Raw genomic sequence first — 20482 nt, 5'->3', positions numbered from 1 at the left:
TTGATCTTGAAAAAGCATATGACATAGCCTGAAAATATGGTATTTGAAGAGATTTACATGACTTCGGTTTGCAAGGTCGTTTGCCTCGGTTTATAGCCAACGTTTTAAGTGACAGACAATTTCAAGTCCGCGTGGATTCTACCCTGTCTGATCATTACAGTCAGGATCAGGGTGTCCCACAAGACTGTATTTTGTCTGTCACACTTCCTAGTATAACGATAAATAGGTTATCAAAAGTTTTAAACGATTCAATTGATGGATCGTTATTTGTGGATAATTTTAAAATTTCTTGTCGTAGTAAAAATATGCATACTATTGAACGGCAACTGCAGTTGTGTTTAGACAAGATAAATAATTGGTGTCTTGAAAACAGCTTTGAATTTTCTAAATGGAAAGCGAACTGCATACATTTTCGTCGTAAATAGAAACCACATAATGACCCCGAACTATATCTAGATGGCACCTCCATCAAAGTTGTCAAGGAGGCCAAGTTCTTGGGATTAATTTTGGAATCGCACTTAACGTTTCTGCCACATATTAAGTCCCTTACATCTAAATGCCAGAAGGCACTCGATTTGTTAAAATCTACCCTCCTCCATCTGTATCGATCACTGGTCCGTTCCAAACTTGATTATGGCTCCATCGTCTATGGTGGAGCCTGCAACAACAACCTAGAGCTATTAGATTCTGTTCACTAACAAGGTCTAAGACTTTGTCTTGGGTCCTTTAGAACCTCTCCTGTTGACAGTCTATACGTCGAGGCAGATGAACCATCTATTACACTAAGCTGAATAAAATTAGTTTTACAATATATCACAAAACTAGACTCTAACGAAATTAACTTCTTAATGTGTCTTCACATCCTCTCTATGAAGATTTGTATAACAAAAAGCCGTCCCTTGTTCCGCCTCTTGGGCTCAGAATAAAGTCATTTATTTCTGCTGCTGGCATTGAGCTGGATAATATAGCTCCCTTCCGACTTCTTTCTTCTGCTCCTTGGCAGTTGGTCAGGCCACAAGTTGACCTAACATTAACCACATTTAAATAATCAGAAACTAACGAATTACAATATAAACATGACTATAATCAATTAAAAAGTAAATAGAGCAATTACAAATCTGTATTTACCAGATGGGTCCAAGATTGGTGGCGCAGTAGCTTGTGTCACTGGTTCTAGAACAATATCTTCTAGATTACCAGATAACAGTTCCAGTTTTACTGCAGAATAACACGGTATATTAAACAGTTCTTAAATATATTCAAAGACACCCTGAACATAAACAATATATAATCAATTCACAGTCTCTTGTCTTCAGGCGATTAAAAATGTATCATGTAAGCATCCACTTTTAATAGGAATTATTGAATTGTATAATGATTTTGGCTACTGGCCAATGCGACATTTTGCGTCTTTTGTTGGTTACCCAGCCAGGTTGGTATTTCTGGGAAAGCGATGACCGATCTTGCTGCCAAAGCAGCACTCAACAAATCTGTGACACCACTTCTCATTCCATACTCTGATTACAAAGCTAGCATTAGAACTTACATCCGTGATCTAATGCAGAAGAAGTGGGACACTCAAGCAGTTATCAATAAATTACATGCAATAAAACCCTATATTGGTTACACCTACTTGGGTTGTCAGTCCAGATTTGAGAAGATCATTATGCGACGATGTCGCATTGGCCATAGGCGGTATACACGCGAATACTTGTTATAAGGTGAGGATCCTCCGTTTTGTATTCCTTGTGATGAAAGAATCACGGTCAGGCATGTCTTGCTTGACTGTTTTGAATATTCCATCACAAGGGACATGTATTTTAAATCACGAACTATGAAGGATGTTTTTAAGAATGTTAGTTCTCAATTAATTATTGCATTTTAAAAGGAATTGTTAACTGATTTGTAAATAGATAAATATTTTATGATTGGAAGTTTAAATTAATAACTCAGATTGTTAGTGGCTGTACCCTCAAATGGGATTAAAGTATCGTAAAATTATTTTCCTCCTGAGAGTGTACGTAAGTCCCAAAACGTTCACAGTTTAAGTTTTGCTTATCCGGTTTTAAATGTAGTATATTTATACTTTTAAAATTTGTAAATCCAACTAGGGTCCATGCAGGTAGCACAAGTACTGTAAGTCCCCATGGACCCGGGTATGGTGATCTACTTTCAGTTGTTGGCGGTCTATAGCCTGTTTTTATGTTTTTTCGTCCTTTATAGTTAACTTGTTTTAGATTTAATTACTAGTTTTAAATATCTGTCTGTGATTGTTTGGTGCTTTACTGTCCTTCGTTGACAGACTTTGTACCATTCTCTCTTATGTATGACATTAATGGTTCTGTTATGATATGGCTGAAATATTGCATATGTGACGTTAAATTTTAACTCACTCATATGTGGCTGTACCATCTAAGAGGGTTGAAATATTGTAAAATTATTGTCCTACTGAGAGTGTACGTAAGTCTCGAAACATTCAAAGTAAATTTAAACTTACCAGGCTTTTTAAACGTAGTATTCTTGTTGTTTAATTTTGGCTAACATTTCCCACAATCGCCAGCGGCTGAAGGGATTGTGTAAATTCAGCTATGGTCCATGCAGGTAGAAAAGGTACTGTGAGTCCCCATGGTTCCTTGTATGGTGATCTACCTTCTGTTGTTGGCAATCTATAACCCGTGTTTTATATTGAATTGTCTTCTTTAATTACAGTGTTGTTGTGTCACATGTTTTAAGTTCATATCTGTGATAATCTACTACTTTTACTGTCCTTCGATGACAGGATTTTACATTCTCAATTCATTGATTTTATTATTGATATACATTAAATTGTTCTCGTCATGATGCGGCTGCAATATTATTGTTACGCTAAATATTAACTCACTCACTCACCTGCAATCGAGACAATTGTTTTGAAAAATCAAAGCTGATTTCACAAGCTGCTGCCATTTAATCTTGGCTTATTTTCTGAGATACAAGTTGTTTTCATAGACGATTCTGTCGCTTGTTGACATAAAGGTCATACATTCTTGTACTTAAGTTACTTGTGGTGTCAAGCAAACTCTTTTACGTCAAAATTCGAAAAACATATTTAACTACAAGCAGGAAGTAGTTTTGAAGTTTTAACTTAATGAAGACAAACCATAATCTAATTGATTCTCAAACTGACATTAGACCATTTAGAAAGTTTAGAAAAATGGCGGCTCCCTGTCGCGTACATCCGCCAGTCTTAGAATAAATGCAGTTTAGGACTACTGACACCGAATAACTACTTTCTACTGGTATTAAATTATGGATTTGTGTGATTGACAGTAGGGTTTTGCATGACACTGCTTATTTCATAACAATTTCACTCTTGGAAGCGAGGTAGGTGTCAATTTGATACCACTTACAATATTATTGTCACTTCGACCATAACCTCGCTTCCGAGGAAGAAATCATAATGTTACAAGCTGTGTCATGCAAAATCCACGCAACACCTTGTAAGCTGTTTTGTTTTTTGAAAGACAAATCTAAATAGTATCTTCTATCTTGGAAGTGAAATAGGTGTCGAAGCACCCGATACCCGATATGGGGTGTTGGGGTACGTACCGGCTTCCACAACGCTGGCTTCGCACTCACAACCAAATTATTTAGCATGAACTGAGGGGTCTGGTGGAAATCTGTGCATGGTAACACCATCACCCTATACCTAGGAGCATTTGACACCAATACAACTATTCGACATGTCTTTGTTGACGTCGGGAAACCAGGAAATTGACGAGCTTGTTACATATTTTATATACAACTGACCGAAAATCCTTCCTCACATGACGTCACTGCAGTGCTCTGGAGACGGGGTTACGGCAGCGGAGGCACGTAACCTGTCTGTGGTTTCGTTGATGGGCGAGAATGAATCAGTTTACTTTTTGGTAACTTATAATCACTCCGTATAGGTTCCTGTATTTGTTTCCGAGAAAATTGTAGAACGGGTACATTTTTTTGCAATGGCAATCTATCTATCTATCTATCTATCTATCTGCAAGATCGATAGCATTGAATACAGTCCTTTTGATTCAATTTGAGACCGATGAATTGCTCACTAACACAAAATCGAATAATTGCAACAAAACCAAATTTTGCACAAAGCCGTTTTTTGTACGAGTGGGGCCTCTTGCTGGTATAGGTGCACGTGTGAAATTGACACGTGTGATTAGCTCGGCAAACCAGACATTCGTGATTTCAGTACCTGCAACAATGACGCTTATCACACGACACTAAGTCAATTATTTGCAAAGTATTTGACTTTTTTAAAAACGAAGGTGAATGGGGTAGGCCTCAATATGCTTTGGCTAAGTATCGTTTACGAACTGCACGTGCTGTTGGGATGACGGAAGGGAAGTTAAAAACTACCTTGAAAAACTGTACCGATTCAACCTGCACGGACACAACTGAGGGGACCGTCTCAAAACCCACACGATATGAGAAAGTCGATTCATTTCAACAACAACTGGTTAGAAACGCCATTACGTCTCTATATAAACAAAATACCTTTGTCTCTCTGCGTATTCTGAAAAAGCATACGGAGACAAATCATTCTTTGGTCAAAGTATCTGTTATGGAAGTTGCTTCACGAATTTGGTCTCCGTTACAAAAAAGTAGGCTCAGAAAATAGACGTGCACTGTGCGAGAGGTCTCATATTGTTCGACTAAGAAACCAGTACTTACGCACAATTCGAAAGAAACGTACAGAGGGTTACGAGCCTGTATATTTGGACGAAACATGGGTGAATGCTTCCCATACCACAGGGATACAATGGTTCGCTAGCTTCTCTGCAGAGTCCTGTCCCAGAAACTTACCACTTGGCAAGGGATAGCGACTGATTGTGCTCCATGCTGGTTGCAAGAGTCGGGGATTCCTGCCTGGCTGCTCCCTAGTCTTCAAGGCAAAATATAAAGACAACCGAGACTATCATACCGAAATGTACGGGATGGTTTTCTTAGAATGGGTACAAAATCAACTGGTACCAGCACTGCTCCCCAAAAGTCTGATTGTCATGGATAACGCTCCATATCATGGCGTTAAAGTACCTTATACAAAGGCCCCAACGTTTAACGGTAAGAAAGGGGATATGATAGAATGGTTGCAAAACAAAGCAATATCGTATCCAAAAAAAAGAAAAAGAAACCAAACCTGTTCTGTATGACATCATAAAGTCAAATAAAATCACACCTGTCTCTAAGGTTGATGAGTACCTTACAGGACAAGGTCATTCAGTGTTGCTATTGCCACCATGTCATTGCGATTTAAACCCAGTAGAACTCATTTGAGGTATAAATAAAAGGTACTTCCTTATATATGGTACTTCCTTCTACAGTTGATGTGATGGCAAGCACAGCCAAGGGGGATGACCAATAAAGGACATAAATTACATATACGGAATTAATGGGAGTGACAAAGAGGAAGACCATAGCTGACTAAACAATGATACTCTGCAGTAATGATAAAGATTATGAATACAGATTGATTATTAATAACTAAATACCATATGGTCTGGATACATAGTTTTTGGTCTATAGAAATATTTGGACATGGCTGTCCTGAAGTAGACACTATAACAATATTTAATACCAAGCTGTATCTGTGAACGGCACAGAGTCCAGTCGATTTTGGTGACCTTTGCCTGATTTTCAAGGTCCTTAGGATACTTTGAAAATTTCAGCACGTTAACCTGATCTTAAGCTGTCTCAAAAACCGTTCACTAGAACTTTTTCAAAGTCAACTCCAATCTTTATGTAGGTAAGGCACAGGAGTTTTTAGGGATCTTCACTTAATTTTCAAGGCTATTACGACGCTTTGAAGATTTCAGTATGTTAACCTGAAGGTTTAGCTTGTCAGCTAGATAGCTCAAGAACAATTGAGCTTTCTTCATATTCGACACCAAGCTTCATCTGGAAAAGGTGCATGGCCTAGTCAGTTTTCCTGACCTTCACATAACCTTCAAGGCCACTGCGACACTCTGAGGATATCTCAAGAACGGTTCACTGGATTTTCTTCAAAGACTTGCAATACTTCCCTTGAATGTTTTTCAATAAGCATTTATTTTGAAGAACTCCAGAGCAAGATATCAAGAGATGTACAATGGTCACGTTTTTGCTGACATTTGACTTTATCATAAACTTTCATTTCGTTAGTTCGATTTTATAATTTGCGGAGGGGGGTTTCTGTGACCTTAGTGACAATGTTTGTTCATGAATGAACATAGCGGTGTTGGGGTCAAAGCGTTGGGCTCGTCAAAAATATACATCACATACTATTGATTTACAGACAATTACAATATTATTTAACTTAATTTATGTATCTTTCGTTGTGCTTAATTGTTCGTACAGGTACGCCGGTTCATCTGTTTAGGATACAGACATGTGAAAACATGTAAAACCAGTTAAAAGATTTTTGGTCATAAAAATGCTACAATGCAGACATTTGTCAAAGGGTTTAAGCCGGAAACAATAAAATTGAAACTAAATAGGAATACCAAGACAGTTCCTCTTCATTTGTCATGACAATAACTTGAATAAGAAATCATTTCATGTCTTGTCCAAACCATCATGAAACCAGCATCCAGACTCCTACATACCAATAAGCAGCTTGAACCATGCGAAGTCCACCTGAAGTTACACATATATGTACTAGCAATATCTATAGGTCAAGATGAATTGTGGAAGGGTAGTGTCACAAGAACTGGTAATGTGCAGTGGTTGGTGCAATACCTTTTTATGAAGGATCTGAAACAAGACGAGTGCTTTGTTTGAGAGCCAGCACACACTTTCAGTTCCTTAGACAATCTTTTACCAAAAGACCTTAATCTTCAACTTCACAAAATCTACTTTTTCCAGAAGGTCCAAGTCGTCTATCCATTGTGCCACATTCGACGACGACGCACTAGTATCGAACTTTTTGTGGAGATTTGTAAGAGGGCAGTCAGTCCCGTACCACCACCCTGCACCACCACTTACAGCACATCCCGAGGGGTCAGGGTGGTCCCAAGTCGCGAACCTCTGACCATTGATGTGCTTGCTTGCTAATTCGTACTCAAAACCATTCCCGGTGGCTTTAGAGACATGTTTATGATTACCTGTGTAGGTTAGAGAGTATCCACTGGCTTCATCGCCAATCGTGAAATTAGTGTAATAGTATTGTCCGTTTAATGAACCAGTTCCACGCACTGTCACATCGAATTTGGCACTGCGTTGGTTTGAGATGTAGTGTAGAGCTTCAAGTCCGAGCCATCTGTTGCACGACGTGGTCCAGCCAGTCTTGTATTCCGCCCATGTCTTGTTGTAATCATTCTGACAGTCAGATTTTCGTTCTTCGACCACCGTCCACCCCGAATGGTCAAGAAGACATTGTACTTCGTACTCCCTCAGAGCGTACAGTGGTCGGATACTGATGCTGCGATTGTTGGATGTTCCTCCTCGCATTCCACCTATGTAGGCTTCAGAACAGTCTGGAAAATCGGAATTACAATAGATCAAACTGTTCCTCTTGTTGCACTAAACGTGGTGTTAAACTAAACTTAAATATTGTATACTACGGTTAACAATGAATAAATACTGACAAGAACAAAACTACCCTCAGATGACGAGGGATCAGATCTGTTGGAGGGATCTCTGTGATCCAGCACAAAAAGAATCGCCCTATGTTAGCAAACCATAAAACAACAATGCATTTATAGCCGGGGTATAATCTTGTCAACTCTATAGGCCACTGCTTTGTCGTTTTTGCATTTAGGTCACTTGTTTAGAATTGTGTGGGGGTGGGGCTGGCTGATATTCTGGGAGATATTCCCTGGGGGAAGGGGGAAAAAGACAGTTTTGCATTCAGGTTACCGTTTATGGAAAGAAAATTGAGTTAAGATTTTAAGTTACATGGGCAATATTTCAGTCATATCGTAACTTATGTTAATTTGTAATAATCAACGGTAAGTTATAAACGACTGTCAACAAAGGCCAGTGTAACAAGTTAACTATCAAGAATAGAAATTTAAAACTAGTAATGAAGTCAAAGTGTTTTAGACTATAAAAGCCGATGTAATATGAAACCAGACTGTAAAAAGGGCAAAAAGAACTATTCGCTCTGACACAGGTCAAACAGTGTCCTCACGCCTAGCCCAAAATTCAATGGATTAAAGATCTGAGTTATAGCCTGTCTCGCTGATACCTTGAGTGATGGTTCACTCACTGGTCTGTTAAATCACTGTCATAATAAGAAAATGGCAAACGTACAAGTACAGGTTGAATACACTGATAGCCATAAATATGGACAATTTCTACTCTACACTGGCTTTCAATTCAGTGTTAAGCATATGCATAAGGGCACATATGTCTGGCTTTTCTTTTCACTTCTGACGTGCAAATTCATCAAACGTGCATGAGATTTACTATTAGTGCTAGACAATATTTTGGTTCAAGCTTTAGAAGTGACCGACATAGATAAATGTGCAGACTATGTGACTAACCCGTGGGTTAAGAAGGTCGCCAGACATGGAGCAACAAATATGTCAAGACAACCCATTCTAATTTATACAAGTTCATCAAGACCGTGCAAGTCAAGAATGAAATGTCAATTATCCAACTCCAGGAGACAGGTAAACTAAAGTACACGAAGTAGAACATTTGCAGACTCAACTTCAGACTCTGAAGACCAGATATCGATGGGGCGAAAATGACGTTTTTATTTTTGCTGATACTGCTTCGTATTCAATAAATGTTGACTTAAAAATTATTGTTCAAAAGTTAGAAGTATAAGGGTCTGAAGTGTAGGTTCAGATAACAAACTGCAACAGACTATATCAGTCTGCATAGAAGTTTGTGTTTGTTTAGTACAACTAATCCCTGACCCCAAAAGATATAACCATTTACACATAGCCCAACGTGTTTGTTTATATAACAGTGTAGTTACAGCCAGTTTGGGACTAGGCGGGCATGATCCGGTCAAACACGCTGGGACGTCCTGGTGCTTTCTTAGTTTTGTGAGATGGCACTTCGTGAACGTGAGGGTCTTGCTGACTGACTCACCTCTGTATCTTCTCTCACAATAGGGTCCTGTGAAGTCATCATAACAGTCACACCTCGACACGACATCATTGTACGTTCCTCCGTGTTGACACACATTCACCTGAGACGAAACAAGAAATATTGTAATAGAACTTGCAAGCTATTTCTCTTAATGGAACATGTAATTCTCGCAGCAAAGCGGTTGTGCCTAAAAGTGTCAGGATTAGAAGCTAATAGGTTGGTATCATTAATTCCTGTTGATAATGACTTGTGTATGTGTTTTTGTCATACTCATGGTCGTTGCTTTTCACCAAACTGATATATAAGATCTACATAATTTCGGAATGTCCTCCTATGTTCCGCTGGGACTGAGTGAATGAGCGGTAGTTGCCTGAGGCAAGCATTAGCATGATGGTCTGTGCTCGTGGGGAGAAATATTGTTCATCTCCATGATATGTCTGTTTTAGGAAAAACATGAGTGAGTGAGTTAAGGCATTAAGTCACATCGGCAATATTTCAGCCACATCGTCACTAAAACAATTCACCTTTACCAGTGTCCTCACTTTTGTATGTTCGTGTTGCCTTCCCCTGTATTCTCACTTCACATTAGCCTGACTGATTTCTCTCTGTACTCATCACTGTTGTTTCATATGAACATATGCTTTTAAAAAAAGTAGGGATAATGAACTTTCAATTTGCATAGGAAGTGTAAACGTTGACAAACGTTTCAAGGACAGACATCCTTCCCTCTGTTACCACCCCTAAGCACAACACATGGTAAACACATGCACAACGCAGTAGCCCCATACATGTGCATGGGGTCCCATTGTTGATTTTGACGTTTTTTTGAAGAAGGTCGAGAAATCACTTAGAACATTAACACACATTTTGACACTCATCTTGCATGACACATTTGTTAGTGTTTGTTTCTAGTCGTTTGTTTTTAACTGAAAATCGTATGCAAATTACATGCCATACACCAGTCATCTTTCAGAAGCGACTACATTCCAAATAACTGGTTGTAAGGAAGTGTAAATGGTGATTCACTCTCAAAACATTCAATATTATCATATCACTGATTGACTCCGATAAATATCCTAAATATTTTTAATCCTAGATAAATAAATAAAGATCCTCTATTTGTTTTGAAGAGTATATATAGCTATGTTTCCTATCTTTTCATTTACCCGATGAAGGAGTAGAATATACTCTGAAACGTCATGTCCCTTAAAATAAAGAAACTGACATCCATAAATGCTCGTTTTTAATTCAGCATGGTTGAAAAAGATACATATTAGGACACTACTTCGACCAGTCTGCCGAGACGTATTGGGGAAAGAAGTCAAGAAACTACTCACCGGTTCCAGAAAGACACACCCAGAGGCTGCCTCCAGATCTGAACACGACCCGTTTGATGTCTCAGGTAGTTTGTGACACACCTGTCCACCCTGGGGGTCATCACAGAGATTCACGGACATGCAGCTGGGATCTCCAAGACAGTTTGCCAAACACTGACCTTGAGATACTACAACATCAGAGTTGACAGGAGTCACCGGAAGAATGACACCTTCAGAACATCCAAGCATTGCTGTGAAAAGTTCCTCGTGGAACTCACTGGAACAGGCAAAGTTAACAAACAGTACCAAAGTGCAAATAACATGCACAGTTGGAAATCTGATCTGTGCAAATGAGTCCATTTTTACTGACACACCCTACAGTCTTTCAAGGTTTTGATACTGCTCTCTCATCTGACAATGTATCATTGGCAGATATAGTTTGGTATTAGTACCATCCAACTCGTCACAAACAGTACTCCCAGTCAAAGGACTGACCCTCCTAATATACTGGCTATGTTGTGTTGTGAGGTATTTTCTCCAGCAGCTTTTCAACTATCTATTGTCACTACGCGGATTTACTCGATAAGGAACCATTGTTAGTACTTGATCGAAATTATTGAAAGTAACAGTCAAGACGAATGTGTGTTTAGAAAATGTTCAATAATCAAGGCTCATTTTTTATTTTGTTAACCCCAACCAACGAACCAAACAAGAAGAAATAAATTGATCACAAATCCAGTTCTTAATTCACAGAGTGAGTGTAGGCGCCATCGGCCAACAATACAAATATTAGATTTGATTGATGGTGCTTTTCAGAATAATAAGTAAACATTGCTACATCCGACAATTTCTTTACTGATATGTCTTTCTCCCTAAGTTCATATTAGTGCTAGAATATAATATTGGATTGTTTTCTCCTCTTACACTGGCCCCTTGAAGGCCCGGCGTAGACTAGGCCTTCAGCAACCCATAGAGGCGACTAACGGGATCGGGTGGTCAGGCTCGCTGACTTTGTTGACGCACGTCATCGCTTCCCAATTGCGCAGATCGATGCTGATGTTGTTGATCACTGAGTTATCTGGTCCAGGCTCGATTATTTACAGAATTTAATTTAGTAGTAGAATTTATGGTCTTTTAAGTTTTGGCTAAATTCCTCAGTAAATGAAAGGATGGTACAAATACAGCCAGGGTCCTTTCGATAAAAGAAAAAAAGTCCACATTGTCACCTTCCGATCAGTAGCTCATTTGTAGTGTCTGTAGTATTGTATTATTTTCTGTAGTAATATGCTGTTTTTTCTTTTCTTAAGCTATATCTGTGATACTGTGGCATATCCACTGTCCTTTGACGACAGGCGTTACAGTATCGATCTTTATACGTTTAGCTATTGGTTGTTTTCGTCACGTTATGGATGAAATAATAGCGGTGTGAGATTTAATATTAGTGTTAAATCAGTTTTTGCCGTTTGAACGTTGTCTACGTGTTGGACTAGTCATGCAGTCATTAATTTCTATCTGAGGAAATTAGAGAACAGGTACATGATTTTTTGTATTTACGATCTATATTTTTGTTATGTTGATTTACTTCAGGTCAGTCGATGTTTCAGTGCAAGATCGATAGCATTGATTAATTACAGAGCGACAACAAATAATATACTGAGCACAGAAAATTAAGCAAAATGTTTTTGTCTTATCATTTTCATTTGTTGAAATTGCAAATAATGAAAAAATGCACTGAAAAGGTGATGTACACACGATTGATAAAATGAAATGAAATAGTATTGAGCTATAATAGACTTGCAAATCATCAACATCATGTCCCCGTGAAATGTGCTGCACTCATGGAGCAAAATGTTAACACTAAAGTTCAAGTCAGTTTTGGACAATGAAGCAGTGTCCAGTAGCGCGTATGACCATCATGAGCATGACCAAAAGAACCTTTAAAGCTGCTGGTGTGGAATGTTCAGTGACTGTGACAGGCCAAGGTCATCCAGCGGGCGGGGGTGGACTTGGAGAGCGTAATGACGACTTCCAATAATGTCCTAAGCATCTTCACTTGGATTAATGTCAGGTGATCTTGCAGGATAGTCTATATGTGTGATGTTGTTGATCTAAACAACATATTAACAACTCTTCCTCGGGCATTACCATTCATGGATGGGCGTTATCATTGATGGATGGGCATTATCATTGATGGATGGGCGTTATCATTGATGGATAGGCATTGCCATTCATGGATGGGCGTTATCATCCATACAAATGAAGTTGGGATCCGCTTGTTATACCAGGGGAATGATTACAAAAAAGTTTTAACCGATCATGCTGCATGTGTAAATGTGGAGCACATTCACGCCACACATTTTGCATCTTGTTTTGAGTGTGGTTGATGTTATCAACTGATCAGATAAATCAATTTGCCAGCCACTAAAGGTTGTGTATTTTAAAATATTTAACTTTCAGTGACATGACAAAAAGATCGCTATCAAGATTGGTAAAGATATTGCGCTGAAAATATCTGTTGCTTTATGCTTGTGAGGTGTATACATACATATCCCCAACAAATGACGGTGTGGCAAATCAATCAGCAGTTTTGTTTTACAAAAAAGCAAGCTGCAGGAGATGTCATAATTAACACTTTCAAATTTGCAACTACTTCAGTAAATGCACTGTCAGCACTCCAGATTGTATGTCGCTCTACGGTCTTGTTTGGATTTGATGGCTGACCAGACGCCATCTAGTGCGGTTACTGTGTTGCATCAAGGAACACTTAATCGTTTTGATGCAGATTGTACGAATGATTGATGCAACCTTTCAGGCAGGATATTCTTGCGTTTTCTACAAACATCAGAACGTGTGAGCAGCGTCTCATATCACGTCCACCGATCCTTTCCTTTGAGTTTACAACAAACATCAGAATGTGTGAGCAGCGTCTCATATCATGTCCACCCATCCTTTCCTTTGACACACGAATTGCATCTATGTCTGCACATAATTGAGAACTCTCGGGTGTTGACGTTCTTGTAATTGCTTTACGTTAGCCCATATATAGCGATATAATGTGTCTCGGGATTGCAAGGTATATGGGTTTATGATGGAGAGATACTTCTGATTTTGTCTGCAGTCATGAAAGTAAACTCACCTTGATGACAATAGTTAGACTACTCCTAAGAATGTTTTGTACCACCAAGAAAGTTAATTATCCTGTCTACTGTGATAAAGTTAATCACATGTTGTATATTTTGATAAGTGTAGATCTCTTAGAGCCTGAACCTATCTAAACCTTCAGATGTGTTGAGCATCACAACTGCACGTCCAAACGTTAGGTACATTGTGTCTTGATGTATCAGCACCTAGGTAAAATGTCGACACCAAACATGGATCAGGTGTGCTGCATGAAGAGAAAACTTACAATGGGCAGTTGAAACATTTCACCCTGTTTTGCACCCTTGTGGATAGTTTTATACAGCTGAAGCAGTTTCATTAGACCTTTTATACCCTGCTCGTGCTAAACGTGAAGTGGGGGGTGTATAAGGCTCCGTCCTTCCGACAGTACGTACCTACGAATTGGAGTATGTTAAGAACCGTTGACAAGATTCTTTTCATCTTTGATACCTAGGTTCATCATAGTACGAGTTTGGTGACCCTGACCTTCATTTCAAAGTCACCATACTTGTCAGAAAGATATCCCAAGAGTCGTTTACTGGATTTTCTTAATATTATCATATGACAGACCGATGCGTTGTGTGGTCGTGGTCAGCCAAGGTCCATGTAGGCCAGGTGTTGGAGAGCTTCTGTCAGTCTATGTGAGCTTCTCTGCCATATGGGTCTGGGCTGTCTGGTGGCTGGCTGTCCTTTGCCCTTGTTTACGACTCGTGGTTCCCATTGTAAAACTTACATGGGTACCTTGCCTTTGAAGTATGTTGTTCACCGCACATGTTTACAAGGCACCCTTTGGAACTACAAGTGATATGTACTATCATGAGTCGTAAATAGGCCTGATATCTCGGTCAGCCAGCCAAGCCATTACACAGATTTCTTAATATACAATTTACCAATCAATGTCAATTAATTACAATGAAAAAACATTCATTAAATTATACAAAACACGGTAGGACTGAACACAGTGGAAGTCACTGTGTTACACATGGCCTTTCCTGCGAGCGGCACAATCCTGCATATAATCCTATATAGAGAGTTTTAATAACAATGGACAGGCAAAGATTCAACAATGGACACATAGAGAAACAATATCGTTTCCCTCTACAGTTGATGGCAGATGACCAATAAAGGCCATAAATGTCACGTACGGTAACTAATGGGAGTGACAAAGACGAACACGGTAGCTGACAAAACAATGATACTCGGTGGTAGTGATAAAGATTCAGAATACAGATTGATTAATAATAACCATATATCACATGGCCTGGCTACATAGTTTTTTCTGGTCTGTAGAAATATTTGGACATGGCTGTCCTGAAGTAGATACTATAACAATAGTTAACACCAAGCTGTATCTGTGAAGGGCACTGGGTCTAGTCGATTTTGTTACCTTCGCCTACTTTTCAAGGTCCTTAAGACACTTAGAAAATTTCAGCGCTCACTAGAATTCTTTTCAAAGTCAACACCAATCTTTAAGTAGGAACGGCACAGGATCTGGTAGTGATCTTCACTTAATTTTTGTGGCTATTGCGACATTTTGAAGATGTCAGTATGTTAACCTAAAGGTTTTATAAGCTTGTCAACTAGATAGCTCAAGAACAGTTCACTGGGTTTTCTTCATATTCGACACCAAGCTTCGTTGAGAAAAGGTGCATGGCTTAGTCAGTTTTCCATGACCTTCACATAACCTTCAAGGCCACTGCGACACTCTGAGGATATCTCGAGAACGGTTCCCTGGATTTTCTTCACAGACTTACAATACATCCCTTGAATGTTTTTCAATAAGCAATTTCATTGGTACTATTTGGACATATTTCATACACTATGACATGCATGTCAAAGTCAGTCTTGAAAATATTTGTATGATTGAACAACTCCAGAGCAAGATATCAAGAGATGTAGAATGATCATGTTTTTGCAGAATTTGACTTCATCATAAACTTTCATTACTTAATGGAGTACTTTGATAATTTGCGGAGAGGGGTTATGTCACCTCAGGGACAATGCTTGTTCATGCACATAGGGGTGTTGGGGTAACGTTGTGGCCGCCCAAAATATACATCACATTCTGATGATTTACATCCAATTACAATCTTATTTAACTTTCGTTGTGCTTAATTGTTCGGACATGTAAGCCGGTTCATCTGTTTAGGATACATACATATGAAAACATGTAAAACCAGTTAAAAGTTTTTTAGTCATAAAAATGCTACAATGCAGACATCTGTCAAAGGTTTTAAGCCAGAAGCAAAAACATAAATAGAAACTAAATAGGAATGCCAAGATAGCTCCTCCCCATTTGTCATCAGAATAACGAAATCATTTCATGTCTTGTCCAAACCATCATGAAACCAGCATCCAGACTCCCACATACCAATAAGCAGCTTGAACCATGGACACACAACAACTTGAACCATGCGAAGATCGCATGAAGTTACACATACATGTACTACAAGACAAACGCATACAAGAACTGGCCATGTGTAATGATTGGTGCTGTACGGTACCTATTTGTGAAGGATCTGAAACATGACGAGTGCTCTATTTGAGAGACAGCACACACTTTCAGTTCCTTAGACAATCTGTTACCAAAAGACCTTAATCTTCAAATTCACAAAATCTACTTTTTCCAGAAGGTCCAAGTCGTCTATCCATTGTGCCACGTTCGATGACGACGCACTGGTATCGAACTTCTTGTGGAGATTTGTAAGAGGGCAGTCAGTCCCGTACCACCACCCTGCCCCGTCACTTACAGCACATCCCGAGGGGTTGGGGTGCTCCCAAGTCGCGAACCTCTGACCATTGATGTGCTTGCTTGCTAATTCGTACTCAAACCCATTCCCCGAGGCTTTAGAGACATGTTTATGGCTACCTGTGTAGGTTAGAGTGTATCCATTGGCTGCATCGCCAAACTTGAAATTAGTGTAATAGTATTGCCCATTCAGTGCACCAAGATATCGAAATCGGCTCTGCGTTGGTTTGAGATGTAGTGTAGAGCTTCAAGTCCGATCCATCTGTTGCACTGCGTGATCCAGCCAGTCTTGTATTCCGCCCATGTCTTGTTGTAATCATTCTGACAGTCGGATCGTCGTTCTTCGACCACTGTCCACCCTGATTTGCCAAGAAAACATTCTACCTCGTACTCCCTCGGAGCGTACAGTGGTCGGATACTGATTATTCCATATGGCTGGGATATTGCTGATGAGCCCCCTTGTATTCCACCACAGTCTGAAAAATCAAACTTACAATAGATCAAATTGTTCCTCTTGTTAAACTAAACTTACATAATGTATACTAAGGTTAACAATGAATAGAAATTTACAAGAACAAAACTTCCTCTGATGAGGAGGTGTCAGATCTGTTAGTACTGGAGATTAGCAGAGATCACTCTGACAGGAATCAAACACGCTTAGACGTCTGGCCGCTGTCTTAGTTTTATGAGATGATATTTAGGACTTCGTGAACGCGAGGGTCTTGCTGACTGAGTAGGGCCCTGTGAAGTCATCATAGCAGTCGCACCTAGCCTGGACATCGTTGTAAGTTCCTCCGTGTTGGCACACATTCACCTGAAACCTAGTTATATGCCCCGCTCAGCAATATTCCAGCTATATGGCGGAGGTCTGTAAATAATTGAGCCTGGGCCAGACAATCTGTTCCAACAGCATGAACACCGATCTGCAAAACTGGGAACCGATGACATGTGCCAACCAAGTTAGCGAGCATGACCACCCTATCGCCTCTTATGACAAGCATGGGTTGCTGAAGGTCTGTTCTACCCCGGGGACCTTCACGGGTCATCTGAAACGAAATCAACCAAAAGACGAAAATATTCTAATAGAACTTTCAAGTTATTTCTCTTGAAAATGCTCTTGATGAAACATGTAATTCTCCCAGCAAAGTGGGTGTACCTACAAGTGTCAGGATTCGAAGCCCATAGGTTGGTATCATTAATTTCTGTTGATTATGACTTGTGTGAGTGTGTTTTTATTTGGTATACCCATTGTCGTTGTTTTTCATCAAACTGATATATACGACCTACAACATTTCGGAATGTTCCGATGTTCCACTGGGATTCAGTGAATGAGTGAATCAGCGGTACTTGCTTGAGGCAACATTAACATGAGTGTTCGTGGGGAGAATTATTGTTCATCTCCATGATATGGCTATTTTAAGAAAAAACAAGAGTGAGTTTAGGTTTCAAGTCACATCGGCAATATTTCAGCCACATCGTGACTAAAACAAGTCACCTTTACCAGTGTCCTCACTTTTGTTTGCTCGTTTTACCTTCACCTGTATTCTCACTGTTGTTTCACATCACAGAATGAAGGTCCCCTACTTTTTTGAAGAGCATATATAGCTATGTTTCCTATCTTTTCATTTACCCGATGAAAGAGAAGAATATACATGTCCCTTAAAATAAAGAAACTGACACCCATAAATTCTCGCCTTTAATTCAGCATGGTTGCAAAAGATGCATAGCATGACACTATTTCGACCAGTCTGCAGAGAAGTATGAAAGAAGTCATGAAACTACTCACCGGCTCCAGAAAAACACACCCAGAGGCTGCCTCCAGAACAAGATCCGTTTGAAGTCTCAGGTAGTTTTTGGCACATACGTCCATTCTCAGGATTATGACAGAGGTTGGCGGACATGCAGCTGGAATCTCCAAGACAGTTTGCCAAACACTGACCTTGAGATGCAACAACATCAGAGTTGACAGGAGTCACCGGAAGAATGACACCTTCAGAACATCCGGACATTGCTGTGAACAGTTTCTCGCGGTACTCACACAAACAGGCAAAGTTAACAAACATTAGCAAAGTACAAATAAAATGCACAGTTGGAAATCTGATCTGTGTAAAGGAGTCCATCATTACTGACACATCATATATTCTTTCAAGGTTTAGATACCGTTCCCTCATTTGACAGTGTATCATTGGCAGAGATATTTTGGTGTTACTACCATCGAACTCGTCACAAACATGACTCCCAAACAAAGAACTGACACTCCTAATATATTGGCTGTGTTATGTTGTGGGGTATGCTCTCCTTGAGCTTTTCAACTACCGGTTGTCATTACGCGGATAAGGACCCGTTTTTAGTACTTAATCGAAATTACTGAACGTAGAAGTCAAGACGAATGTGTGTTTGGTAATTGTTCTTTGACAGTGACCGATTCCACACCTATAGACCCTATATACTGTTCACTAATCACCCGTGAAGGTCTCGGGGTAGAATAGGCCTTCAGAAACCCATGTTTGCCATAAACGGCGACTATGCTTGTCGTAGGAGGCGACTAAAGGGATCGGGAGGGCAGACTCGATGACTTGGTTCACACATGTCATCGGTTCCCAATTGTGAGATCGATGCTCATGCTGTTGATCACTGGATTGTCTGGTCCAGACTCGATATTTACAGACCTCCGCCATATGGCTGGGATATTGCTGAGTGCGGCGTAAAACTAAACTCACTCACTGTTCAATAATCTAAACTCATATCCATTAAATGAGCCCCGACCAACGAACCAAAGAAGAAGAAATCAATTGATCACAAATCCAGTTCTTAGTTCACAGAAAGACTTTACATTACATAATTACATTTCACATTACATATTTGCATCAATATTTGCATCAATATTTGATTGGTGATGCTATGCTGCATAATATATTAAAACATTGTTACATGTGACCAGCCAGTACCTTTGGTGCTAAATCTCCCCCCTTAATGATATCTGTGAGTTTAAATTACTCTCTTCTTACTCAGATGTCCATTCACAAGTATACCTTCCAATTTAACCATGCTTGGAATATGGCTAACAAGAATGGTTTACTATCTTAAAGGTCACATATTCTCTAGGGGTACATATACATCAATTATTTATAGATATCCTCATAAAGGTAACCCGTCATAAAGCCGACTCATTTCGATATTTAAGTAACTCAAATCAACCTTTCTGACAACAGTGCACAATTTTCTCCCGCGAACGAAAACTTTTAACCAATCAGAGGGGTGCGCGTAATGTGGCGTACTACCTATGTGGGTAGTATTCCTGCACATTACCGGGGAAAGATTATCTTGTTTATACGTTTCTCGTGACAATTGTTTTGAAAAATGAAAGCTCTATGATTTCAGAATCTCCTGTCATTTAATCTTTGCTTGACCCGTGAAGGTCCCGGGGTAGAATAGGCCTTCAGCAACCCATGCTTGCCATAAAAGTCGACTCAGCTTATCGTAAGAGGCGACTAACGGGATCGGGTGGTCAGGCTCGCTGACTTGGTTTACACGTCATCGGTTCCCAATTACGCAGATCGATGCTCATGTTGTTGATCACTGGATTGTCTGGTCCAATTTACAGACAGCCGCCATATAGCTGGAATATTGCTGAGTGCGGCGTAAAACTAAAACTCACACACTCACTAATCTATACTTAATTTCCGAGACACAAGTTATTTTCATAGACGATTCTCTCAAAATCGCGCGTTGTCATAATGGCCATAACTCTTATACATTAGTTACTAGTGGTGTCAAGGTAACATGGTAACACCATCACTCGACACCTGGGAGCATTTGACACCAACACAACGATTCGGCATGCCTTTGTTGACATCGGGAAACCAACACACTGACGAACTTGTTACGCATTGCAAATACAACTAATTGAAGATCCCTCCTCACATGACGTCACTGCGGTTCGCTGCAGGGCTCTGTCGAGTTAAGTAACCTGGTTGTGGTTTCGTTGGCAAGCGAGAGTGAATCAGACGACTCTTTGGTAACTTTTAATCCCTCCGCATCAATTCGTTCTTCAAGGCCGGCGAGAGTTTATGTGGAGAGTTTCATACAATCATTCTGTGAAGAATATACAGTTTTTGTAATGGGTGACTTCAATACCAAAGTTACAGATCGATGTGACTGCCAGCCAGATTCCGGAAATAGACGACTTCTTTACCTGTTGTCA

At 39.7% G+C, this 20482-nt stretch overlaps 1 protein-coding gene and 1 pseudogene across 1 annotated transcript; both read right to left on the bottom strand.

Annotated features, from left to right (window-relative positions):
- Positions 1-6825: 6825 nt before the first annotated feature.
- On the bottom strand, positions 6826-10730 carry LOC137255211 (fibrinogen-like protein 1). Its single transcript, XM_067792629.1, has 3 exons — positions 10392-10730; positions 9055-9154; positions 6826-7484 (listed from the first exon to the last, which is right to left on the bottom strand). Exons 1-3 carry the CDS (start codon positions 10728-10730, stop codon positions 6826-6828), a joined length of 1098 nt encoding a protein of 365 aa, XP_067648730.1.
- A 5381-nt stretch (positions 10731-16111) lies between these two features.
- LOC137256643 (tenascin-N-like) lies at positions 16112-18401 on the bottom strand (annotated as a pseudogene).
- Between the last annotated feature and the right edge of the window lie 2081 nt (positions 18402-20482).

Source organism: Haliotis asinina, chromosome 11 (assembly GCF_037392515.1).
Source record: "Haliotis asinina isolate JCU_RB_2024 chromosome 11, JCU_Hal_asi_v2, whole genome shotgun sequence".
Lineage (NCBI taxonomy): Eukaryota > Metazoa > Mollusca > Gastropoda > Lepetellida > Haliotidae > Haliotis > Haliotis asinina.
This window is presented reverse-complemented; position numbering and strand designations above follow the sequence as displayed.